Below are 25003 nucleotides of genomic sequence, written 5' to 3'. Positions count from 1 at the left end.
AGTAAACTCCCACAATGAGGTCTCTGTTATTCTTCTCTCCCTTAATTTTGACCCAAATGCTCTCACTTTGGCTTTGAGGTTCTAAATCTTGGATCTCTTCACAGGTATACACATCCCTGACATATAACGCCACTCCTCCTCCTTTCTTGTCTGGTCTGTTTCTCTGAAATAGATTGTATCCCTCCATTTTTACATTCCAATCGTGGGACTTATCCCACCAGGTTTCAGTGATGCCTATTATGTCATATTTAGTTTGCTGTACCAAGAGCTCAAGCTCATCTTGTTTATTTCCCATGCTTTGTGCATTAGTGTACAGACATTGAAGTCCATTAGTCATTCCCCCGTGTCTCTTATTTAAGGATTTTTTCCTCCCACCACTAGGTCTGCTTGCTGTTTGCTCCATTTGGTCTATGACATTTAGATGATCATCTTCATCAATTGATAGACTCCTACCTTCAGGAGCACTGTCTCCCTCCCCCACATTAGTCAGTTTAAAGCCCTCCTGATGAGGTTTCTGAGTTTTTTGGCAAAAACATTCCTCCCAACCGTTGTGAGGTGCAGCCCATCGCTTGCCAGAAGTCCATCTTCAAGAAACTGCAGTCCGTGATCTAAGAATCCAAACCGTTCCTGTTTACACCATTTGCGAAGCCAGCTGTTTACTTCCACTATTTTCCCCTCTCTCCCTGGGCCACGTCGTTCAACTGGGAGGACAGATGAGATGACGATTTGAGACAAGCAAACTCTCCTCTCCTCATCAAGACAAAGAAGCCTTTCTCTTATCTGATCTTTTATTTGTCAGAGCTGAAAATCTCTGTTCACGACAATATGTGGGCCACTGGCCTGATCCAGCAGGTTCTTCTTATGCTTCTATTAAAAAATATTAACAGTCAACAAACCACAAGCCACCGGCAAAAAACGAAGAAGAAAAAGAGAAGCATTCTGTCCTTCAACCAGAAGGGGGTGCTATTGAATTCCACTACACTTTCTTACATAGATATGTATTCAGCTAAGGGAAAGTTACTTCCGAATGTGTAGGTTTTCAAGGTTGGCTGCGTGGAATGAAACTTTCCAGTCTCCTGGAGAAACCAGGAGGCTTAGTGATGCAACTGAGGAGGGATAGGGAGTGGTATTTACGGGAGAGGGGCTTCATGCACACAATACACTTAAAGCACCCACACACAAAACCATGGGAACCGTAGTTTTTTAAGAGTGCTAGAAACTGTAGCTCTGTGAGGGCATAAACTGCAGTTCCCAAGAGTCTTTGCCAGGGGGGCTGGGCAGGTGGGGGCTGAATGAGCTTTAAATGTATGGTTTGCACACAGACCAGGAAGTTAGAACACACAAACGACTTCTTATAGTCTGGGGGTCAAGGCCCTAACACTGGAAAATAATAATCTGCTTAGTGCATGAGTGAGAAGGCTAAAATGTGGCCCTTCAAACCTTTGCATCTGGCCCTGGGCTGACCCTCTCCCTGGGCCACACACCCAGCCCTGCTCTGTACTTTTGCCAAGCCAGAAAATGTCCTTGACTTGTGAGGGTCCCTGGTTCCTCACATTTGGAGGTGTGTGTGTGTGTGTGTACACAACACTGGCTTTTTCATAGTTGGAGCCTCCTGTACAATGCTAAACAATCAAATCTATTCTTCTATCCCCTTTTGCCTTGGCCCCAGCCATGCAGCCCCAGAAGACTAACCACCAGGGAGCATGGCCTGTAGCTTAACACCTCTCTTTTCCAACTGGCTGATACGTATACAGTGGTACCTCGGGTTACATATTCCTCAGGTTACATATGCTTCAGGTTACAGACTCCGCTAACCCATAAATATTACCTCAGGTTAAGAACTTTGCTTCAGGATGAGAACAGAAATCGTGCTCTGGCGGTGCGGCGGCAGCAGGAGGCCCCATTAGCTAAAGTGCCGCTTCCGGTTAAGAACAGTTTCAGGTTAAGAACGGACCTCCGGAACAAATTAAGTACTTAACCTGAGGTACCACCATATAAGCCCTTCTGGATCGGGGGAATTCCCATCAAAGCTGGTGTGGCATGGAATCGAACCCTGTCAGAAGTGTTCGCTGTGCCAAACTGGGCAGCCAGACTGCAGTGGAGATTGGTCCTTTAGGCGAAATGGGGGGGGGGGGGCTGCCCTACCGACTTCAGTCTGCCCTCAGCCAGACACCCCACCTGCATGCTTTTTTTACTTACAACCAATCTAATGGCGTGGCCTTGACTGTGTTGCACACAAGGGTGCAGCTGGGGAACTTCCTGGCACTCTGCACTAAATCCTGAAGAACTTCGTCTTTCACTCTGAAAAGCTTAAGTTCCCGGCCATCAGGGATGCAGAAATAGTCTTGAAAATTGGGTAGGGCAATTCTGGGTTCAATGCAGTGAGTAGCGCAGTGCCCCCTCCCTGCATCAACCAGAGCCAGAGTTTTAAGCATTTTCTGCACGTATTTGCATTATTTGCAAAATTCCAGCAGGCTGCTGAGTTTGATGATTTTTGGAACTTGGATCTCAGTGCAGAATCCCCACCCCACCCCCGCTTTCAAGCACAGGCTATGCATCACCCTTGGCTTCCTTGCTGGCATAACACCCAAATACCAAGCAAGGAATTAAAAGCATTAAAAAGACAAATTGGAGTGGCTTGCCTCCGGGGGTGAGCTCAGAGCACCAGCGGCAATGCAGCATTTAGCAATCCAGAAAGCAAAGAGTATTTTGATTGTGGCACCCTCAGAAAGGGCTGCAACTCTGGGGTACAGTGGTACCTCGGGTTAAGAACTTAATTCGTTCTGGAGGTCCGTTTTTAACCTGAAACTGTTCTTAACCTGAGCTGCCACTTTAGCTAATGGGGCCTCCCGCTGCCATTGCGCGATTTCTGTTCTCATCCTGAAGCAAAGTTCTTAACCTGAGGTACTATTTCTGGGTTAGCGGAGTCTGTAACCTGAAGCGTCTGTAACCCAAGGCACCACTGTATAGCATGGAGGTCAGCAAGGCTTACCGGGCATGGGCCAGATCACTCCCACAGAGATCCTCCGTGGGCCGGGCCGGCGCAGCACAACACCAGAAATCGGTTCTGCGCATGCCCAGGCACCGAAAATTGTGCCTGTGCAGAAGCAATTTTCAGCGTCTGGCCATGTACAGAAGCAATTTCCAGAGCCACAGAAAAGAGTCTCTGCACTACGCTGTGCCGGTTTAGTGCAGCGTACGGGGACTCACCGAGCAGGCGGCTCAGTTCAGGGGCAGCTCGGGGGCCGGTTAAACGGCCTCCGTGGGCCGCTTCCAGCCCATGGGCATTAGGTTGCCGACCCCTGGTATAGCATCTGCTTTGCCTGCAGGTCTTGGGTTCAATCTCTAGGGAGGGCTGGGAAAGTTCCCTGCCCAAAACCCCAAAGAGCTTTTGTCAGGCAGTGTAGACAATACTGAACTAGATGGTAAAGGTAAAAGACCCCTGGGTGGTTAAGTCCAGTCAAAGGTGATTATGAGGTTGCAGCGTTCATCTCACTTCAGGCCAAGGGAGCCGGCGTTTGTCCACAGAAAGCTTTCCGAGTCATGTGGCCAGCAGGACTAAACCGCTTCTGGCACAACAGAACACCATGACGGAAACCAGAGCAGTGCACTGAAACGCAGTTTACCTTCCCGACACAGCAATACCTATTTGTCTACTTGCATTGGCATGCTTTTGAACTGCTTGGTTGGCAGGAGCTGGGACAGAGCAACGGGAGCTCACCCCGTGGTGGGGATTCAAACCGCCAACCTTCTGATTGGCAAGCCCAAGAGGCTCACCACCCGCATCCCTACTGAACTAGATGGACATACACAGTATACTGGTCCGCTTTGCAATGTGGACACTGTATTGTCTACACCAACTAGCAGGGACCCTCTGAAGTTTCAGATGCAACCCAGAGATTGAACCTGGGACCTTCTGCATGCTGAAAAAATATTTTACCCCTGAGCTATGGGGCACATGTTTTGCTGGAGGGATAGTCTGCCTTGCTGCAGACACTAGGAGGCACCGTTTCATGTACCAGCCTGGTCCACCTGCCTGGCGTCCCTTATCGGGAGGGTGTGTGTGTGTGTGTGTGTGTGTGCTGGAAACCCTGCAAGCTGCAGTCGCCCACCGGATAAAAGCAAAGGCATGTGAAACGCTTTGCAGAGGAGCAAGACATAACTTGGCAGAGCCGGTCAGATTCCAAATTCCAGTCCTCGCATGCCAGCCATATCTGCAGCGGCTGAACAAAGGGACCGACAGTTTATTCCTTCTCTTCAAAGCCAGTTGCTCCACCACACACACACACACTCCCTTGGCATCCTGGGATTCCCAGAGCTGGGGTTCCCGGGATGAACGGGCCACGGTCCAGGTTTGGGCCGACAGTGTGTCACACCCTCCCACTTGCCCTCTGTGCCTCCTGCCCTCTTGTTCCAAGAGCTCGGATATCCTGGTTTTAAAGACAGTGTTGGAGCAACAACCTCTCGCACTGTTTGGGTAGGCTGGGGGGGGGGCTGTAAATAAGAGGGGAGTAATTCTGCAAGGAGCACAGCAGGAAAAAGCCCAGACGTTGGCATGTGGGGAATCTAAAAGGGCAAGCTTCCAGTCCAGACAAGGGAACCTTTTCCATGCCAAGGGCCGGATTTCATTCTCAGCAACCTTCAGGGGGCCACGTTCCAGTGGTGGCAGAGGCCAAAGTGGGTGGAGCAATGGATGTAAATCTCACCTCTGCAGTAGGCTAGTTTCTACACGCACCCTTCTCTATCCTATCAAGGGCTGCATCCAAGCCAAGCAAAAGCACCCAAGAGCCGGGCTGGTGAGGGATGTGACTTGGGGAAGAGTCGTGAGAGCCAGATAAAGAGGCCCCTGAGGCTCCATTGTTCTAGTCCTTATGGATGGAAAGACAGGGAGCAGAGGCGTAGGGTGGGGGATGCGGGGTGTGTGGTCCGCCCCAGGTGTCATCCCTGAGGGGGTGACAAAATGGCGGGGCCTGGCCTGCAGCGCGCCCGAGCCACATGTCTCTCCCGGGAGTGACGCGGTGGCTCGGGGCCCTGCGCTGCCCGAAATGGCAGGATGGGGCTTACGTCTGCCAGGTGGACTCTGTGGGCAGCTCGCCACAGCACCCCCCTGGTCGGATCACCGGCTCGCCCCCGCCGCTCCGGGTGCCAGAGCAGCTAGCTGACAGGGTGTCTCATCCCCGTTCTACCTGGAGATGCTGTTGGGGGTTGAATCTGTGTCCTTCTGCACCCAAAGCAGACGCTCCACTCTTGAGCTGCAAGGCCTTCCATCTACACCACGTCTGCTATGCTGTCTCCCCTTCATCTAATTTTTCTTCTCCAAGTTTACATGCCCAAATTGTTCAAAACATTCCTTATCGGTTTCCAGAGGCCCTCGTCATCCGAAGTTGCCACCATTAAGGATGAAAACAAATGCAAAAAAACTTTCATTTCTACATATAATAAGCAAACAGCTGCAGATTAGGAATTATGCCTTCTCCAGAAAGCAAGCTGTAGAGGAAGGAGAGACAAGCTGTCCACTGTCAGAGGAAGGAGGCCTCTGAATGTCAGCGGCTGGGAATCACATGGGGGGGGGGAGCGCTTTCACACTGTGTTTTCCAGAAGAGCATTTGGATGTTCACTGTGGGGGGAAAGGATGCTGGACAAGATGGGCCTGATCCTGCAGGGCCCTTCTGGTGGTCTTAAGCATTTTCAAACATTACAAATCAGTGTTTATTTTGTTCTTTCACATCAGGCCCACCACATTCACTAATTAATTTATTTTAAAATACATCAAAAAAAGTTCCCCCAATGAATTCCACCAATCCCTCCTCACTTATATATGTTATAATTTCTAAGACCAATACTTATTAAAACGATAGCAACCAGGTCACAAGCAATTAAAAATAGAAAACCCTGCCCACTAATTTGGTTGCCCTAATGAAGATGGTTCCTTAAGATGGGTTTCGGAACTCATCTTGAAAAAGGCATTTTTATCCTGTGGTTGACAAAAAGAACAATACCTCCTTCAGTAGCTGCTGTAAGTATCAACTGAAAACAAAGTACACCTCTAAACCGTTTCTCATAATCAATGTACTCAATTCATTAACCAGCAAGTGGACTAAGAGCGCAGCCCTATGCTTGCCTACTCAAATATAAGCCCACTGAGTTCAATGGGGCTTAATCTCAGGTTAAGAGTAGACATAGTTGCAGTCTTAAGACTCATAAAATCAACCAAACCAAGGTTTTTGGTTGCCCAAGAGCCCTCTTTCATGTCCATTAGTTCACTAGGCTTTATAATAACCTTGCAAGGTAGGCCAGAATTATATTCTCCGCACTGCAAATGGAGAGGTAGAAAGCTAAGCGGGGAGAGAGAGATGAATTTTGAACTGAGAGTCTCTTGGATCAGAGCCCAGTCTCTTATGTCACTAGTTGAACAAGTCTGGAAAAAGAGCTATGAGCTGATACCCCATTAAAGGACAAATGGACTGACTAATGAAGGAGTCTGAGAACAATGCCAGCACTTACCAGCAAGAAGTCTCTTATGTTCTTTAGAAAGCAGGGGAAGGGAGAAAGGGAAGAAGAAAAAGGAGAAAATAAGGCGTTAGAACAGAAAGGACCAATGACAGCCATTCCAAACATGCATACAAACAAAAGAGCCCGACAGAGCATGCCAAAGATCTATCAAGAACAGTACCCAGTTTCCAACAGAGGACAGCCAGAGAGATGCCTGTAGGAAGCTATTTGTGTCCTCACAAATGCCCACCCTTTGCTATTTGTCTCCTTACAACTGCCCACCTCTGCCCAAAGGCTTTTTAAAAAAGACACTTGATTAATTATTAGGATAGAGACAAATACAAACAACAGCAAACATACTGATACAAAAAGAGAAAAAAGGAAAACTGAGATGAATAAGAGGGAAGGGGGGAGGAGGAAAAGAATACCCTCCATTAATCCTTGTGATGCATCTTTTATCATCACAATCCAAGGAATTGAGAAAACACTTTTTCTGCAAACTTAATTGGACCATTGTGGCTCTATGTTCCATCTCTGTTGTATATCAAACAGCATTAGGAAGCTGGACCAGGTAGGTCTTTTGACCTGAACCAGCAGTCAGTCTCTTCTGTTCTTTGTGTGCCATTACGAGGAAAGAAGAGATCTGGAGTTCTCAGAAAAGAAAGCAACCCGTTCCTGGTAACTCATTGTGTTAAAAAAAAAATAGCATGTGAAACTCAAGACAAAATGCTCCAGTTCAGGGTTCCAGCCAGCCATGACTGCTTCCTCTTCACTCCATTCCATCTCCTCCCTCTTCCCGCCCCACAATAATAACTCAGCATTCTGTGACCACTGAACCTGCTCAGTTAGGCTGCTTTCAGGGTGTCTCATTCATTGGGAGGTTCCGTTCCCCTGCTTTAAGATTTTTTGAACTTTTGCAAACCTCAGAGTTTCTCTTAACCCTGATGGTGATATCTCTCAGGTTAGGTTGGATTGGGTTTGGGTGGCACAGTTTTGGCTACATAACAATCCACAATTGGAGAATGAGATCTCTATTTGTATATGTAGCCTTCTCAGAGCTGATCTCCGACAAATTCTATAGGAAGCTGCCTTATAATGAGTCAGAACATTGGACCATCTAGCTCAGCACTCTCCAGGGTTTCAGGCAGGTATCTCTCCCTGAAGATTGAACCTAGGACCTTCTGCATGCAATGCTGATGGCTCTACCACTGAGCTACAGTCCTTGCAATCAGAAGGCCTTAATATGCAGGTACTGTTTCGCTCCGTATTGCACTTATTACCAGATACTTTCCAAGAGAGTCAGGCAGAATCTCTCCCAGCTCCACCTGAGAGATGCCAGGGATTGAACCTGAGACCTTCTGCAAGCAAAGCAGATGTTCTGCCACTGGACTCCAACTCCCATCCTCCCATTTTAAAAAATAAACCAGCCATTTAATCAGGAGCAGCTTTTTAGTTAACTGTGAGAGCTGTGCATTGCAAGCCCTGCTTTACGCCCCTGGTTGCCATCTTCCAATCTGGATTGCAAATCTCCTGAGCTCAAGAAGTTTCTGCACGCCATCCTAACCCCGACAGGATGAAAGGAAAAAACGAATTCAGAGCAGACGGCCGCTGAAGTATTGAGCCCGCAGCTCCAACAGCCCAGCCTCTAAAAGACTGCCTGGGTAGACCTTGGAGCTGAAATAGCTTGAATGAAGATTTTTATTTTTAGTGGGATGGTATTCCCTAGTTCCTGAGGTATTGGCATTATGTATGCTGGAGCAGTTGCTACAGGAAATGCGGGGGTGGGGTGGCAACCCTCTGGCCAGGGGGTGCTGCACCCTCCCGGGCGCCAGGCGGATAACGCCAGCAGCCTCCCAGACAAGAGGCTGAGCAAACGGGCGAACGTGACTTTGGAAGAGTCACAAACAGATGATGAGGGAAGGGAGGAGAACCTCCCAAATTGACCTTCCAAGCCTCCAGTGAGGACGCCTGCCAAGTCAATGATGCAATGCTGCTGGCAACCCGTGCCACTTCCCGTGCCATGGGCTTTGGGCTAGGATTATGGCGGCTTAAAATATCCCAGACCAGTAGGGTTATTTTTGGGATGGGGTGGAAGAATGAATAGGTTCTTTTGAGAGTTGTGTGTGTGTGCGTGTGAGAGAGGAGAAGGATGCTGTTTCGTGAGCACATACAAAAGATGAGTGATTTAAAAACAGACCAGAACCGTCACCGGATTAACATAATGACCAGCAAGCTACCGGCAATGGCCCATGGGCAGCCAGGCCAACAAAGGAAGCTGACACAGAGTCAGACCACTGGGTGCCTCTAGCAACTCACAGAGAACCCCCAATAAAAGAGAAGCAAAAGCTTCAGCAGAAACAGCTCAGAGAAAACTTGCAGATTGTTGGGAGAGATTCCAGCCCTCCCCCCCCCCCCAGTCCTTGCTCTGAATCAAAGGAGATTGTGGTCTCGGTCTTAAAATCTGAGCTGTTTTGAGCATCTCTGGCTGGACAGGAACCTTCTAAACCAAACAAGGGAGGCAGATCAAAGGCCCATGTCCATCCCAAACACAGGAGGCATTGCAGATGGCCCTTTCTCAGGGGTTCCCAAACTCCCCCCCCCCCACCTACCACTAGAAACTTGCTAAGGGTCTTGGCAGACCACTTAAGGACTTTTCTGCCTCTTGTAGGAAATGTAATGGGCTGCAATTGTGTGTGATTTTTAAATCACACTATACAGTGGTACCTTGGGTTGAGTACTTAATTCGTTCCGGAGGTCCGTTCTTAACCTGAAACTGTTCTTAACCTGAAGCACCACTTTAGCTAATGGGGCCTCCTGCTGCTCCTGCGCCTCCGCTGCACGATTTCGGTTCTCGTCCTGAAGCAAAGTTCTTAACCTGAAGCACTATTTCTGGGTTAGCGGAGTCTGTAACCTGAAGCGTATGTAACCCGAGGAACCACTGTAATTGCTTTGTTTCTGTCTTCTGTTGCTCCGCCCACCAACCCTGATGTCATTCCCCCCACATTAACCCACTTGGAGCAGCAATTCACAAAGACGGCAGGGCCAACACCTGGGGAGGGGGCAGTAGGATTATCAAGAGGAGCCCTAAGAGGCAAGGGAGAGGCAGGCGGGAGATGAAGGTATAAACGAATATCAGGCTTTGAAAAGCTGGTATGACTGGATCAAGTTCATAAATTTTGTTGAATTAATTAAACTAAACAGTTTTAATTGGATTTTGAATAAAGGCGCAATTAATTGTTGCCGCGTTTATTGTGCCATTATCTTCCTTAGTGGGTTGTGCAAACCGCTATTTCCCTTTTTATGAGGGGCACTGGAGATGGGGTGGTGGCCCGAAAATGTTTGGCTCTTCCCAACCCCATTTTTTCATGCAAATAGAGGATTGCGATGCGGCACTACAAATCCTCCAGCGGGGACTGTGTAGAGTTTCAGGCAGGGGACATGCCCAACTCTACCTGGAGATTGGACCTGGGACCCTCTGCATGCAAAGCAGGTGCTCTAACCACTGAGCTACGGCCCTTCCCCATAGATCCTTGCCCCTGCTTCGTCCTGGCCCATCTCTATCCAAGCCTGGGAAAAAAGCAAGTCTCAAAGTCAATGAGCTTGCCCTTGAAACAGAAGCACAATTCTCTCCCCACGTAATTCTCTTTCTTTTTAATTGCATTTATCTATATTGCACACATTAAAACAAAAAATACTTTCCTTGCAGTCTCTTTATCTTGACACCTGCGCTTTCTGAGCAGAATAGCAATGAAAGCTGGGGGGGGGCAGGGGGGGAAAAGGCAGAATCAAAGGGGAGTTTAGATCTACCAGCACTCAAAGGAGGTTCAGATGCTGCCAGGGTTCAATTCTGTCTGGACTGCACTTCTGTTCTAAAGCAAGTGGGAGAAGAGATGGGAAGGAGATGAAACAAGTGCAAAATCAGAGAGCACATAAGAAGAGTCTCCCTGCTGGATCCGGGCAAAGGTCCGTCCAGTTCAGCATCCTGTTCTCACAGTGGCCAACCACAGTTGCCCCAAGGGGAAGCCGGAAAGCTGGACCACTTGGGATTCCCTGCAACTGGTGTTACTGCCCCTAACAATGAAGGCAGAAGATTAATCCTTGGGATAGCTCAATCGGTAGAGCATGAGACTTAATCTCAGGATTGTGGGTTCGAGTCCCATGTTGGGCATAAGATTCCTGCACTGCAGCAGTTGAACTGAATGACCCTCTTGGTCCCTCCCAACCCTACAATTCTACTATCTTATAGCCATTGTGACTAGTAGCCAATGATAGCCTGGTCCTCTGTGAATTTGTCAAATTCCTTTTAAAGCCAGTCAAGAAAAGTATGAAACAGGAATGGAATTTACAACATGTTATGGCTTAAAAAAAAACCCATTATAAGATGAGATAGGAGATGGCATTTAACCCCAAAGAAGCTAGCTCAAATGTACAAAAAATGTGTAAATACTTGAAATCTTTGGCAGGCTTTGCACAATTCGGACGAACTATAATATGCAGTTGATTAAGACATTTTAAGGACCCACAGAGGGGAGGATGGAAGTCCTAAGATTCGGAAGAATCTTGTTTTTATTTTAAAATTTTACTTGTGTTAAGTGTGTGACTTAATTTGTAAAATCAATAAAAATTATTTTAAAAAGCAACAACAAATGTACAAAAGCGCATCAAACAAGTGATGGAAATGTAAGGACTGTGAGGGGTCATTGTATCATAGGTGGTGGACCTGCAGGAAGGCAGAGGCCTTTTGGGACATGATATATAATGAAAATAATAGAAGTTTTAAAGGGACATTTCCCCAAGAGGCCAGAATCCTTCCTGCTGGATATTCTAGACAGCGAAATCCGAAAGAAAGCCTCAACGCCTATTTATGTACAGTATGTGACTTCAGCAGCAAGGATTCTCTATGCTCAGAAATGGAAGGAGGGGAAAACACCCTCAGTGGGTTGATGAAAATCTTGGAATATGCAGAGATGGCAAAATTGACAGCACTGATAAAAGATACAAATTTATAATCTTTTAAAGAAGACGGGAAACCCTTTCTAGTTATATAAAAAGTCATTTCGCTTATGCAAAGACCTGGGTAACGGTAAAAAAAGGTAAAGCACCCATAGACAGTTAAGTCCAGTCAATGGTGACTATGGGGTTGTGGCGTTCATCTTGCTTTCAGGCCGAGGGAGCCAGCGTTTTGTCCCCAGACAGCTTTCCGGGTCATGTGGCCAACATGACTAAACCACTTCTGGCGCAACGGGACACCGTGACAGAAACCAGAGCGCTCAGAAACACCATTATCTTCCTGCCACAGCATTACCTATTTATCTACTTGCAATGGCATGCTTTCAAACTGCTAGGTGATCGAGCAGGGCTTTCCTTACGGTCTTATTCATTGCGATCTCCTTGGATGGCTTCAAAAGGGGATTAGATAAAATTCATAGAGGGTAAGGCTACCAATGGCTGCTGGTCATGGTGGCTGCCCACTATCTACAGCGCAGTCCGCCTCTTGAAACTGGGAATCACAAGTGGGAAGAGAGTTGCTCTTGTATTTGGGTCCTGCTGGCAGGTTTTCCACAGGCATCTGGTTGGCCACTGTGAGAACAAGATGCTGGAGGTGGTAGACCTTTTGACTTGAAGCAGCAGCCAGGCTCTTCTAACTGTCTCAAACCCCTCCAAAACATTCTCTTTGGTTTTTTCCTGCTCCAGACTGGTTCCTTATAACACATGCACACCCTTTCCACTCAAACAACCAGAAGGCAGGCAAAAGCCCTCTCCTTCTTGTAAAACTACAGAGCAATTAGACCCATTCCACCTGCTAGCATACGCATATCAATCAACTGGCAAGCGATCAACATAGGCCTATAAATCACACCCCCTCTCTGGAGGAGGGTGCGATTTTGGGGGGGAAAGGTTGGAGGGGAGGGGAGTGTTGACGAATTGCTTTGGCTTGGAGGGTTAAGGTGTGCTCCTTTCCAAAGAGAAAAACCTGCTCGCTTCTCCTGATGGCCAAAACCAACTGCAGGCAAAACATTCAGCGCTGTAACAGAGCCGCCTCTGAAGGCCTCCAGAATTGGAAACAGACTTGTCGGAAGTGTCTCGTTAGGCATAATTGCTTTGCAAGGATTTGAGGTTTCCCTTCTGAGCCATCGACACCAGGACGTCCCGCCCCCCTGAATTGAGCGTGAGCCCCTGTCTACTTTGGGGGTGGGCAGGCAAAGTATCTGCCTAGCTAGTGGGGAGGGGGGGCAGGAACAAGAGGAACACTGTTGCTTTAAAATACAAGGCTGGCCAAATACCCGGGTGCAATATTTTCCCCAGATTCATCAGCTGAGTTCTGAGCCACAAATTCTTCAAAGGGAATTTCCAGCTTCATTAGGGGTGTCAGCAAAAGGGAAAAAAAGAGAAGACCACCCTCCCAAATTTGTGGAAATCAAATGGGTCCACCCCCACCCCGTGTGTGTGTGTGTGTGTGTGTGTGTGTGTGTGTGTGTGTTTAGGAAATCACAGCCTTCAGCAGAAGCCCTGGGCGACAAGAGGTGGGTTTCACACACCTACCCTCTTTTGCTAGCCCTCTCCCTATTTTTGTTTTTTAAGCAATCAGCTAAACAAACAAACAAACAAGCTGACACACATTTTCACACCCAGCAAATGAGGCTGTGTGGGCGATGGATTTTTGTTGCTCGGTGCTAATTAATACTGAGGCTCCTGTGCTAAGAAAAGGAAAGGTAAGGAGAGGTGGTCTCAGGTGTGTCCCATCTGCAAACACCCCCCCCCCCCTCCATCAGGCAGGCATCCAAGATAACCCAGTTAAGATTTGCCACTTGTAGTTCGCTTCACCTCATCAGGCATAGGATTGTTCATTTGGGGCAATAGACTCCCACAGTGGCACAAGTGGGCAAGAATCACCCCCTACTTTTTATGTCCAGCAACTGACATTTAGAACATGGCATCTCCATTTAGCTATGATGGTGGTTGAAAGCCCTTTCCCCCCTATATGCAGTGATTAGTGGGTGAGTCAAGTCAGGGACTGGCATGAAATTATGTTTTAGGTGCCCACAAGATTGTGTCTATACACTAGATACACATCTGAAAGAGGTCTGCAGGGTGGCAACAAGAGAACAGAGTCTTTTCTGTGGTGGCGCCCCGCTTGTGGAGTGCTCTCCCCAGGGAGTAGAGCACCACCTGGCACCTTCGTTACATATCTTTAGGCACCAGGAAAATTAAACAATCTATGGGCTTTTAAATTGAGGGGATTATTGTTTTCATTTGTTATTATTGCATGTATTGTTGTATGTCACCCAAGCGATGTGAGATTCCAGCGCTTACCCAGGGTTTGGCTTCTTTCGGAATGAGAGACAGTGGAGATTGTGGTGTCTATATGATATATGGTTTATTTATACATATATACAACCGGAGATGGAGGAGTTCACAACATTAACACACCAAGAGGGTCTTGCTTCTCCCACAACCTTGGTTTCCAACAGAAACTTCTCCCATAGCCACAACCTTGGTTTCCAACAGAAATCAGGCATGACTGTCTATCAGCTGCCCAGCCTGCAATCTGCCAGCTTCTAGCTTCTAGCTCATACAACTCAACTCTCAACTCTGGCCTTTGTCGTTCTAACTACCAGATAATTGAGACTCAGGCTACTACCTCACCAGGAACCTAACAATTCCAGGAATTTGAATCCTTGCTTAGATTTTTTAAATACTTGCTAGATCCAGGAATTAGAAGGTTTCAGCATATAGCGTACCTCCCAAAAAAACCACATAACAGCATGTTTGTGTTTTTATGTTGTAAACTGCCCTGTACAGAAATTTTAATAATAATAATAGTAATAATAATATTGACTCAGACTAGGACCCAAGGGACCATGGTTCAAATCCCCGTGCAGCTGTGGAGCTCACCAAGTGACAATGAGTCAGTCACAATCTTTCATCCTAAACTCTCTCTTCATAAGACTAGAATCCCGGGCCATCCGAAGATGATTGCTGGGAGATTCACAACAGACAAAAGGAAGTCCTTCACAGAGCGCATAGTTAAACTATGGAACTCAATCCCACAGGAGGCAGTGATGGCCATCAACTTAGATGGCTTCCCCACCACCACCACCAATAAAAACCTAGACAAATTCATGAAGGAGAAGGCTATTTCTCCCCCTCCCAATTATATCCTCACAGCAACCCTGTGAAGTAGGTCAGGCTGAGAGGCAGTGGGGGTTTGATGCTAGCCCAGCCCTCTTAATCACTACATCACACTAGATCTTAGCAATATCTTGCGGCAGGTAGTTCCGCAGATCCCATAAAGGCGCAAGCAATGAGGCCGAATCCTGTTGAGTGCAACCCACCTGAATGATGCCTTGGAAACATCATCCCTCATCCAAAGGCCGAAGTGAGGGCAGCAATCCTTGAGGACTAGCGTCCCCAACCGCAGAGCGCATGCAACATCCTTAGCCGAACCTATGTAGGAAGTTCGTTTTCAGCCGCCGCGCTTTCAGGCAGCTTAAGTGTGGAGCGTAAGGAATCACCTTCTGCTCCTTTCAGCCTCTTTTCCCTCCCCAGAGCCCTTTCCGATTGAGGGTAAATGAGTCGTGAAATGGCCATAACAACAAATATGTGGGCTGCTGCTTCCGCTTGTCAGGGAGCCCAGCAAAGCACCTCTGCCAGGGCCCTTCCCTCCTGAGGGCTTCCCACACTAAGAAAAAGGAACCAGGAGTCAATAAGGGGTCAAGGTTTTTTTTAAAGAAATGATCAAAGTAGCACAGCGCCTTGCATGCAGAAGGCCCCACTTTGATCCCTGCTGTCTCCAGTTAGAGCTGGGAGAGACCCCTGTCTGGAACCCTGGAGAGCCACTGCCAGTCAGTGTAGACAATATTGAGCTAAATCATGGGTAGGCAAACTAAGGCCCAGGGGCCGGATCTGGCCCAATCGCCTTCTAAATCTGGCCTGCAGACAGTCCGGAATCAGCGTATTTTTACATGAGTAGTATGTGTCCTTTTATTTAAAATGCATCTCTGGGTTGTTTGTGGGGCCTGCCTGGTGTTTTTACATGAGTAGAATGTGTGCTTTTATTTAAAATGCATCTCTGGGTTAGCTGTGGGGCATAGGAATTCGTTCATATATTTTTTCAAAATATAGTCCAGCCCCCAACAAGGTCTGAGGGACAGTGGACCGGCCCCCTGCTGAAAAAGTTTGTTGACCCCTAAATGGACCAGTGGTCTGACTCAGTATAAGAAAACTTCGCATGCCCCTGAATTCACTTATTTGATCGGCATCTGTTCACATGGCAACGGACAACTTTTCTGCAGGAAAACAAGCACAGGCTCCTGGCTTCCTCTCTTTCATTTATCACATTCACCTTCCACCTTCCTCCCAAGGAGCTCAAGCGGGCACACATGGTTCTCCCCTTCTCTATTTTACCCGCACAACCACTCTGTGAAGTAGGTGAGGCTGAGAGAGACTGGCCTGAGTTCACACACCCAGAAAGCTTCATGGCTGAGAGGGGATTCGAACCCGGGTCTTGAAGGTCCTAGTCTTGACACGCTTAACCACCACACCAACATCTTTTGCAGGAGGAGCACAGAAGCATTGCAGCAGAATCAAAGAGAACTGTGGCACTTAAAGGCTGTGTACACACACTGCGCATTCAAAGCACATCTGAAACACATTCAAATTCCCTCAAAGAATTCTGGCCACTGTAGTTTTACCCCTCACAGAGTTACAGTTCCCCCCAGCAACCTCTTATCGGACTACAGTACGCAGAACACTTTGAAAGGAAAGAATGTGCCTTAAAGGTATAGTTTAACAAAATGTAGTACAGCATCCGCTTTCTTCAACAGGAATGCACTTTGCCAGATGCACAAAGGGAACCTTTTTTTGCACTCAGGGGCCACATCCTATTGTGCAGAACCTTCTGAGGGCCATGTGTCAGTGGTGGGCAGGGCCCAAGGCAAAGGTGGGTGAGGCAACAGGTGCACAGCTGGACACATTCCAGCCAAGCAAAGCCAGAGGGTTTCTACACACATGGACTTCTCTGCATCCCTCTTTCCAGGCAAGTAAGAGGCATCGTCACCGTTCAAAGATATACTCCAGCCAGGCCGAAGCATGTGCAGAGGGTACTACGCAGGGCCGATAAGGTCTCAGGAGAATCCTGAGATATCTAGCCAAGATCCTGGGGAGCTGCTGCCGCACAAGGGAGACAATACTGTGTTCAATGGAGCAACCACATGGTTTAATCTTGGGACAGCATCATATGGTCCTAATATGGACTTTCCCTCGCCCATGTCCCATTTCTCATTATTTACTAACCCCAGTGGTTATGTTCTAACTCTACTAATGAAGGCAGTACAGTGGTACCTCAGGTTACATACGCTTCAGGTTACATACGCTTCAGGTTACAGACTCCGCTAACCCAGAAATAGGACCTGGGGTTAAGAACTTTGCTTTAGGATGAGAACAGAAATCGTGTGGCGGCGGCGCAGCAGCAGCAGGAGGCCCCATTAGCTAAAGTGGTGCTTCAGGTTAAGAACAGACCTCCACAACAAGTTTAGGGAAGTTTTTAATATTTAATGCTTTATTGTTTTTAACACTTGACTGGAAGCCGCCCAGAGTGGCTGGGGAAACTCAGCCAGATGGGTGGGGTATAAATAATAAATTGTTGTTGTTGTATTAAGCTCTTAACCCGAGGTACCACTGTACGTGTCTGAGTCCCAGTTGCTGTGAATAACAAGTGTTTCTGGTGCTCTTGGGTCCTCCCACTAAGACATCTTGTTAGCCACAGTGAGAACAGGATACTGGACTAGACGGGCCATTGGCCTGATCCAGTAGCCAGGGCTCCCTTCTGTTTATAGCATCCTCCCAACAAGGCTTTGTAGCTCAGATCGTTTTCCAAGATAGCACCTCTGTGCCCCAGGAGAATCGGCCTCATTAGCCAAAGTTTCAGCCATGTTCCTTTTGACAAAGACACCACTCTTCAAGAGAGAATGAGAGAGCGAGAAAGAGGGAGAAAGAGGGAACCACCCTTGGGGGGGGGGGGGACCCACAAGGGAATCAAAGTGAAACAGAGGACCGCAGCTTTATTTTTGGTGAAACTAATGCAATTAAGAGCCTCCACTCTCCCGCTTTTATCCCTGATGTTCCTTTCTCAGAGCCAGCCTCTCCCCCCACAACCCCACACCCTATTTTGAGCAAAGGGTCCCTCTCTCCTCGCCCCCTCCAGCGGGAGCTCCCATAACAAAGTCCCCAGCAGGGAGACAATAGGCGCTTATGTTCTCCAAACGGAGCTCTCTGTTTACTGGGAAGAGCGCCAGGGCTGGCAGCCCTCAGCCACAGAGAATAAAAGACGCGTTTGTCCTGCGGAGTTACCCTGGGCCGGAGAGGCACTTCGCAAAAAAAGGGGAAGGGCCGCACACACCACAACTTGTTGGCGCCCGGGAAACAGAGGTGCGCACAGCTGCTGCGCCGGGTTGTGCTTAAGAGGAGGGTGCGAAGAACCACATTGGATTGAGGAAATGATTCCTTCCTGCTCGTTGGGGGAGTGCCAAATGAGATTTCTTTTTTTAAAAAAGAATCCAAATCCAGTATCCTTATTGCAGGGATCAATCATGGCCCCCAGGCCTCTCTGTCTGGTCCTCGGAATTCTCCATCAGGCCACACCCCCTGTCCTTAGGCCACACCCCTCACTGGCCAAGTTTCAAACCCTGCTTATTCCTGGCTGGAAATGGGTCTTTAAGCTATGGTCATGCCTGTTTGATTGGATGAAGGGGTGTGTGTGTGTGTGTGTGTGTGTGTGTGTGTGTGTGTGTTTTAAACTAGCCTATTTTACCCAGGCAAATTTCACATCCGGTGCTTCATTTTCTTTTGCCTCTGGCCCCGCCCACCCCAGGATGTGACCCCTGGAACAGAACAGAATGCGGCCCTTAACCTATAAAGGGTTCTCCCATGCTGTGATGGACAAAAAAATGCCCCCCCCCCCAAGTGTGTCCAGTTTTCAGGTTCTTCATCAGACGAGAAGGTACATGAATCTGGGAGGAAGGGGGAATGAGGGACGGGGAAATAAAATTGAGAGGCCCCAGTAAGGGAATTGCTGAGTGTAGATCCTGCATCTATTTTCCGTCTTTCTGAGAGATGGAAGTGTAGACTGAACCTCAGTGGACTGAGGGCAGACCTAGCATGATGGGGAGAACTGGGAAAGGGCCCTAGCACCTGCCCTGCATGCAGAATGTCCCCAGCTCCTCCAGTTAAAAGGATTGAGAGGTCTTCCAGATGACCTGCTTACTGAACATGCATCCAGATTTCTTTCCACAAAACTTGCACAGAGGTTATAGGACGTTGATTGAGTATTATATCCCCGTCTGAGTCAATCCACATCTACCTGTTGCTTTCTTTCCTGGCATTCAAAGTCACTGCCTCCAACCATGTTACTTCCCCCTGACACATTATGAACCTGCTCTCACACCTTAAGGACTACAAGCTTCCAAATTCTGAACCAGATGCCAAATGACAAAGGGGCACAACAGCTGTTGCAGGTAATGGTGTTTTACCTAACAGATTCATTTGCTACTGACAGCACACGCTGAGATTTTCAGAACTTGGCCACCCATCCCTAGCAGGACACACACCGCTCCATCATGCCGCAACATATATGTAGCATCTAGCTCCGCCCTCCATTCATGCCCTCTTCTTTGGAATAAAATAAAATAAATAAACTAGTTTGATCTCTCCCCCCACCCTCCTTATCAAGCACGCAGTGTGCCATTGCTGGAGGCTACAAAGAGAAAATCGAGTGGGCCTTTTCAAAGGCTATCCTTGTTAAACTCAAGCAGAACCAAACAGAATCCGATTCATCTAAAAATGTGTGGGGAACCCGCCCCCCTTATTCCCTTAAAGAAAATAAAGAGGGCCCCCTATTCTCTTCTCCACCCACCCACCCAATTTCCGCCTTCCCACATGAAGCTTGGAAGTTCCTCTCCAAAAAGTCTTGAATAATTGAAGTTGAACATGATATTTTAATGTCTTTCAAGATTTTCATTAAAATTCATTTGCTCTTCCCCTTTGGGAGGATTGTCACTGCTAAGAGTGCCACAGAGGGCAGATGGCAGGCTGCTCTTTTTAACTCCATTCTCACCGGCTTGAGAAGGAAGCAGTTTTGCCAGTGTTTTTAAATCATCTAGGAAATAAATAAAAAAGTGGCACACGTAGGTAGGCACCAAGGCGGGACCCAGTTTCATTCTTATTTTTCACATTTCTACCTGTGATTCACATCTCAAAGGAACCCCAAGTGGCTGCCATCACTCCTCCTAATACTGAACTCTTGAGGGCCAATGCAACTGTGATCCAAACAAACCTACCATGCAAAAAGGCTATCCCAGAAACAGCTCCCCAGCAAGGACAGAGGATGCTCAGCAGCTACAGAATGTAAAACAGGGGTGGAGGTAGGCACCTGTAGCCCCCAGGCACCTGTAGGCACCTGTAGCCCCCCCAGGATTCCCATCACAGCCAATGGGCAGGGGACACTGTAATGCAACAGTGTAATAACCCAAGAAATGTCCTGCAGATGGATCAGGCTAGCAGCCCAACTTAGCCCAGCTAAGCCCATTCCTCATTGTGGCCAACCAGATGCCCCAATGAGAAGCCCAAAAGCAGGACCTGAGCACAACAGCACTCTCCTCTCCTGCAGCTTCCAGCAACTGGTATACAGACCCATGCTGCCTCCAACAGTGGAGGTGTCTATATCTCTTTTAAAGCCAACCACGTTGGTGGCCCTCACTGTCTATCGTGAGAGCGAGTTCCAGAGCTTAGCTGTTCTGTTGGCATCCGTCTGTCTCAGGAGAAGATGGAGGACTTTGGGGGTGATGTCAAACTGATGGAAGATTTCAGCGCCTGCTGTGGCTGTAGAGACCAATACAGGAAAGACATGTTTTGTTGCAGCTCGGGCAAATGAAGGTATCTGGTTGTGCTGCTACAGATACACCACAGCTTTGCTTCTCTCTGCTCTCCTTCCAGTGGTCATTCATCCTCTGGCCATTGCTGTGGATCCACAACTTGATTGTCTCCAGGCACTGCAGTCATCTGCAAGGGCAGGTTGATGCTGCCAGCCTTCAGGTCAAGTTTGCAGACATAACACAGTGTGGGTCTGCCAATGGGCCTGGTGTCTGAAGCCAGCTCCCTGTAGTGCACATCCTTGGGGATCCTGCCATCTTCACACATACATAGCTAAACGTCTGGGGTAGGTCTAGTTGCTCAGTCTTATGTGTAAAATGAGACAGCGTGGCATAGTGGTTAGGACCTGGGAGAGACAATGATTCTCAGCACTGGTTTTGAAGCTTCACCACCACTTTCTTCTTCTTCCTATGGGGCTTGTGGTCCAAACCATTTGCAGGGCACCAATTTCACAAAGGCTGCCATAAAACAACCCTGGGAGGTAGGTCAGCAGTGCCCTCATGCCAGCACTACAGGGGAGAGGCTAAACAAAAACCATCCTGTGAACCTTAGGATGGGGGCAAGATCCGAATCGGTCTCATAGCTTGTTGTATATTGATTCCCAAGCAGCGGTTTTTGCAAGAGGAGCTGAGAGAGCAAAAAGTCCTGGAAACCCTCGCTAATTCATTTGCTAATGCAATGCAATTTAATCAAGTCAATGGACTGTGGGCAAAGTGCCAATAGATGAGGACGATGGGGGATGAGGGACAGGTGATGGCTATGCCTTAGAGCAGATATGTACGTGTGTGTCATGAGCCAGTGCTGCTGGGATCGGAGTTGGGATGGCAGGCTCTGATGGAAGAAGAGGAGGAAAGAACAGGCAGGGGGTGAATTACGGGAACCTGCGTTGGAAGGAGGGGGTCTGGTCATGGAGCTATAGGTTTGAGGGGGGATCTGGGTAAAGGCGTCTCATGGGCTCACTCATCTGTCGGTGCCTCTGGTGAAAGGGCCAGGCTGTGGCGATAATATTTCAAGAAAGAATTTCCCACAATTCCTCAGAGCATCGATACTTCTGGGAAATGTAAAGGAGTGGCTTAGAGCTGCTCAGAGCATCTGGACAGAAAATAACCTTGGACCAGTTATTCTCTCAGAGCCTAGCCTACTTCGCAGGGTTGTTGTGAGAACAAAACAGAAGGGGAGAGGAACATGCATGTCACCTTGAACTCCTTGGATATAGTGGTATAAAAAAAAATTAGGATATTAAATTAACTCCAGTATCTTTGCTTGTACAGTGGTACCTCAGGTTAAGTACTTAATTCGTTCTGGAGGTCCGTTCTTAACCTGAAGCTGTTCTTAACCTGAAGCACCACTTTAGCTAATGGGGCCTCCTGCTGCCGCTGCGCTGCCGGAGCACGATTTCTGTTCTCATTCTGAAGCAAAGTTCTTAACCCAAGGTAATATTTCTGGGTTAGCAGAGTCTGTAACCAGAAGCGTATGTAACTCGAGGTACCACTGTACAAATATAAAGTCACCATCAGTCTTGTGTCTGAAACCTGCTGAGTTAACCATGCAGTATACGAATGCTGCAGCATTTGAAATGTCTGACGGTTCTGTTCTGTTACTCTATTGGCTTCCCCCACAGACAAAGGCGTGTTGCAGCTAATTCCTGGGTTGTGGGGGTGAGAGATGCTGGGCTTCTGAACAGGCATGGCGGCTGCATTGGGAAAATCCACCCACCCAGCCTGCTCTCTCCCCGCCCCCACCTCCACTGCCACCCCTGGCAGCCCAGCTCCCTCCTAACATGTGTTTCCTTGAGGGGGTTCAGCCAGCTGTTTTCGCTTACAGCTGTAATTCCTTCCAGATGCTCTGCCTGGGAGCCGCCGCCATGTCTGTTCATGGTGCAAGAAAAGCAAAGCAAAAAGCACCCTAGGACTTAACAGGTGCATCGCTTGAATCTCTGGAGGGCAAAGCTTCAAACACTGCTCCCCACCCCAAAACAAGACTTTTTTTATTTCTTATTCTGGCACAGGTGACAATGAGAGAAAGCCGTCAAGTGGAGGGCAGCTCTTTAGTCTGGGCGGAAGATCAAAAACACTGAAATACAAATGTTTCCAAGTTCAGGAGCTTCTGAAGTCCTGAGCTTGTGGTGCAGCAGGAAAAAAGCAACTGGGTCTCATCTAGCAAAACCCAGCATCAAATCTCCAACCCACCCATGAAGCTTAGGACTTATACTGAATCAAGCCACTGGTCTATCTAGCTGGGTGTCCTCAATGCTGACTGGCAATGGTTCTGTGGGGATTTAGGCAGCAGTCTCCCCAGTCCTACCCAGAGATGTCAGGGACTGAACCTACGACCTTCTGCATGCCAAGCAGATGCTCTGCCACTGAGCTACAGTCCTTGACTGCAGATACCGTCTCTTGGTTTTACTTTCCAGGGTTGTTTTGAGGATGAGTATGGCATAGCCTAAATGTTCCACCCAAGCTGAAAGAGGAGTGTCAGCATCCTGTTTGTTAACAACTGAAAATCACAAGGATGACAAAGGGAAAGAATGGCTGAGCCAGTTGTCTTGGTGTTTACGGATTAATAATGGTTATGGCCAGTGCTTTTCCCCCTGGGAGTACTCAAGGGTACGCAGTAGTGGCACCTTTTTTCTAGTTAAAAGTGTGGCACTTACTTAAGAACTTCATGGTGAATACCAGCACCATTTTTTCCTAGAAGAAAAGCCCTGGTTATGGCCACCTTTAGTCTCTGTGTCCGGGGTTCCCCATCCACAATCTACACGAAGACTATGTTCTACCACCAGAATTGGAGACAGGATGCCCCTGAAGACCAGTTGCTGGAGATACCAAGTGGGGAGAGTTGCTGTTCCTCTCAGGTCCTGCTTGGCGGCACCTGGTTGGCTACTGTAAGAGCAGGATGCTAGACTTGGCTTGACCTGATCTATGTTCTTAGTGTACAAAAACAAGGACGAAGAAAATCTGGAAATCTCAGAAGAGAAAACATTTCTAGGAACTCCTTGTACTAAAAAACAAAAAAAAACAACGTATGGAACCTGCAACAAGATGTTGCGGAATGGAGTGCTCCAGTTCAGGGTTCCAGCCAGCCATTCTTCCATTCCATTCCACTCTATTCCATACCACCCTTTCCCCCACAACTCAGTATTCTGTGACCACTGAACATGCTCAGTTGAGCTGCTTGGGGGGGGGGGTGCACTAGCCATTAGTGATTGTTTTTCTCCTCTGAAGTTTTTTTGAACTTTTGCAATTCTTGGGGCTCCTCTAAATCCTGATACCTCCCCTATTGAGTTTGGATTTAAGGTAGGAATTACCCACCTGGAGATTCCAGTAACTGGATATGAGACCTTCAACCTGTGGAGCATAGGCTGCAGCCTCTTCCTGACCCCCAAAGGACTGTTCATTAAGTTAATAAAGTACCATTTGCTTTTACATTCTGACCATCACCGCCGGCCCTGCAAGTTACTACGATTCCTTCATTTCCAAGGATGTTCATTCCACTTAGGAACAAACACAGTCAGTTAGCTTTTCTCCCTCCAGTGGGCCATTGCTCTTGGAGACCTTCCAAGCGAGACGTTTTGATGTAATTCTCCCAGGGTTAAACAAGCTAAAAATGGGGAGGACTTTTTTATTATTAAAAAAAAACTCTCATCCATTTTCTTTTCTCATCATCTCCTCTGGGCTTTTCTACAAAGATCACACTTGGCGGGGCGGGGAGGAATTATATGCAGGTCAAGGCTGTGTTTACATCTTTGAGGTGGTGAAGTCTGAATTTTCTCAAAGGCAATTACTTTTCCATTCCCCCCACACACACACTTTCTCCTCTTTGCAAAGGCTATTTCACACAGATTTGTGTTCTGCAATTCAGTGCAAGTGTAGAATTTTAAGAGGAGCAAAGAATTCAACACCTGGACAATTTTGGCTTTCATTTAAAAAACAACAACAAGCAAGTTTCTAATCCTTATTGATGTAGGAAAAGGCCTGAAAGTGTGTCGGCGAGGGGGGGGGGTGGAGTGGAAAACGCACCTGGTGGAATCCCAAAATCTATCAGTGGGTTTGAGCAGGATTTTGAAGAAGGGAAGAGAAAGCTTTTTCGTCCCTTTTCCTTGTCAAGATGAATAAAGCTATGCAACATACACACACCTGTTCCAATGTGATAAAACCCCAAAACTTTACCAAGGGAGCCCCGGATGGCAAAAGTGGGGTGCGGCATGGATTTACCAAGAATATATCAAGGAAAGCAAGCAGGAAACAGGGGCCTCTTCCTGGTCAATAGAGCAATAGGGGCAAGTTAAGAGTGCATAGATACATCAGCACAGCTTGGAACATTCCTCTTTGCCCAGAGAAGCCACAACAGAGCCAGACAGCTGGTGCCCATGTTCAAAGCAGGTTGCCAGGCTGCAGGGCTTTGTGTACTGAACAACAAAACCTTTTTAGCCAATCACTCCCATGAGCTGGAGCGGCACAAGGACACTTTTGTCTACCGGGCTGCACACCTCACCTTTCCTCTCCTCTCTCGTTATTTAGCAAGTCCACTCCCCAGTGCCTGCCTGTAGGGCCACACATCCTCAGAATCAAGTCTGACCGCC

General features: G+C 47.9%; 1 protein-coding gene across 4 annotated transcripts in view; it reads right to left on the bottom strand.

The window, feature by feature from the left end:
- AGRN (agrin) overlaps positions 1-25003 on the bottom strand; it is a 247505-nt gene that overhangs the window by 164376 nt on the left and 58126 nt on the right. For 2 of the 4 annotated variants that reach the window (XM_083453560.1, XM_083453562.1), the window contains exon 3: positions 6505-6525. The exons of the other annotated variants lie outside the window; for them this stretch is intronic. In XM_083453560.1, the coding sequence (XP_083309686.1) occupies positions 6505-6525 (21 nt within the window). The remainder of the gene's footprint in view (positions 1-6504; positions 6526-25003) is intronic. 4 annotated transcript variants of the gene reach the window in all.

This window comes from Podarcis tiliguerta, assembly GCF_965153285.1.
Source record: "Podarcis tiliguerta genome assembly, chromosome: 8".
NCBI lineage: Eukaryota > Metazoa > Chordata > Lepidosauria > Squamata > Lacertidae > Podarcis > Podarcis tiliguerta.
The sequence above is the reverse complement of the archived record's forward strand: the minus strand, read 5'-3'. Positions and strand labels throughout refer to the sequence as shown.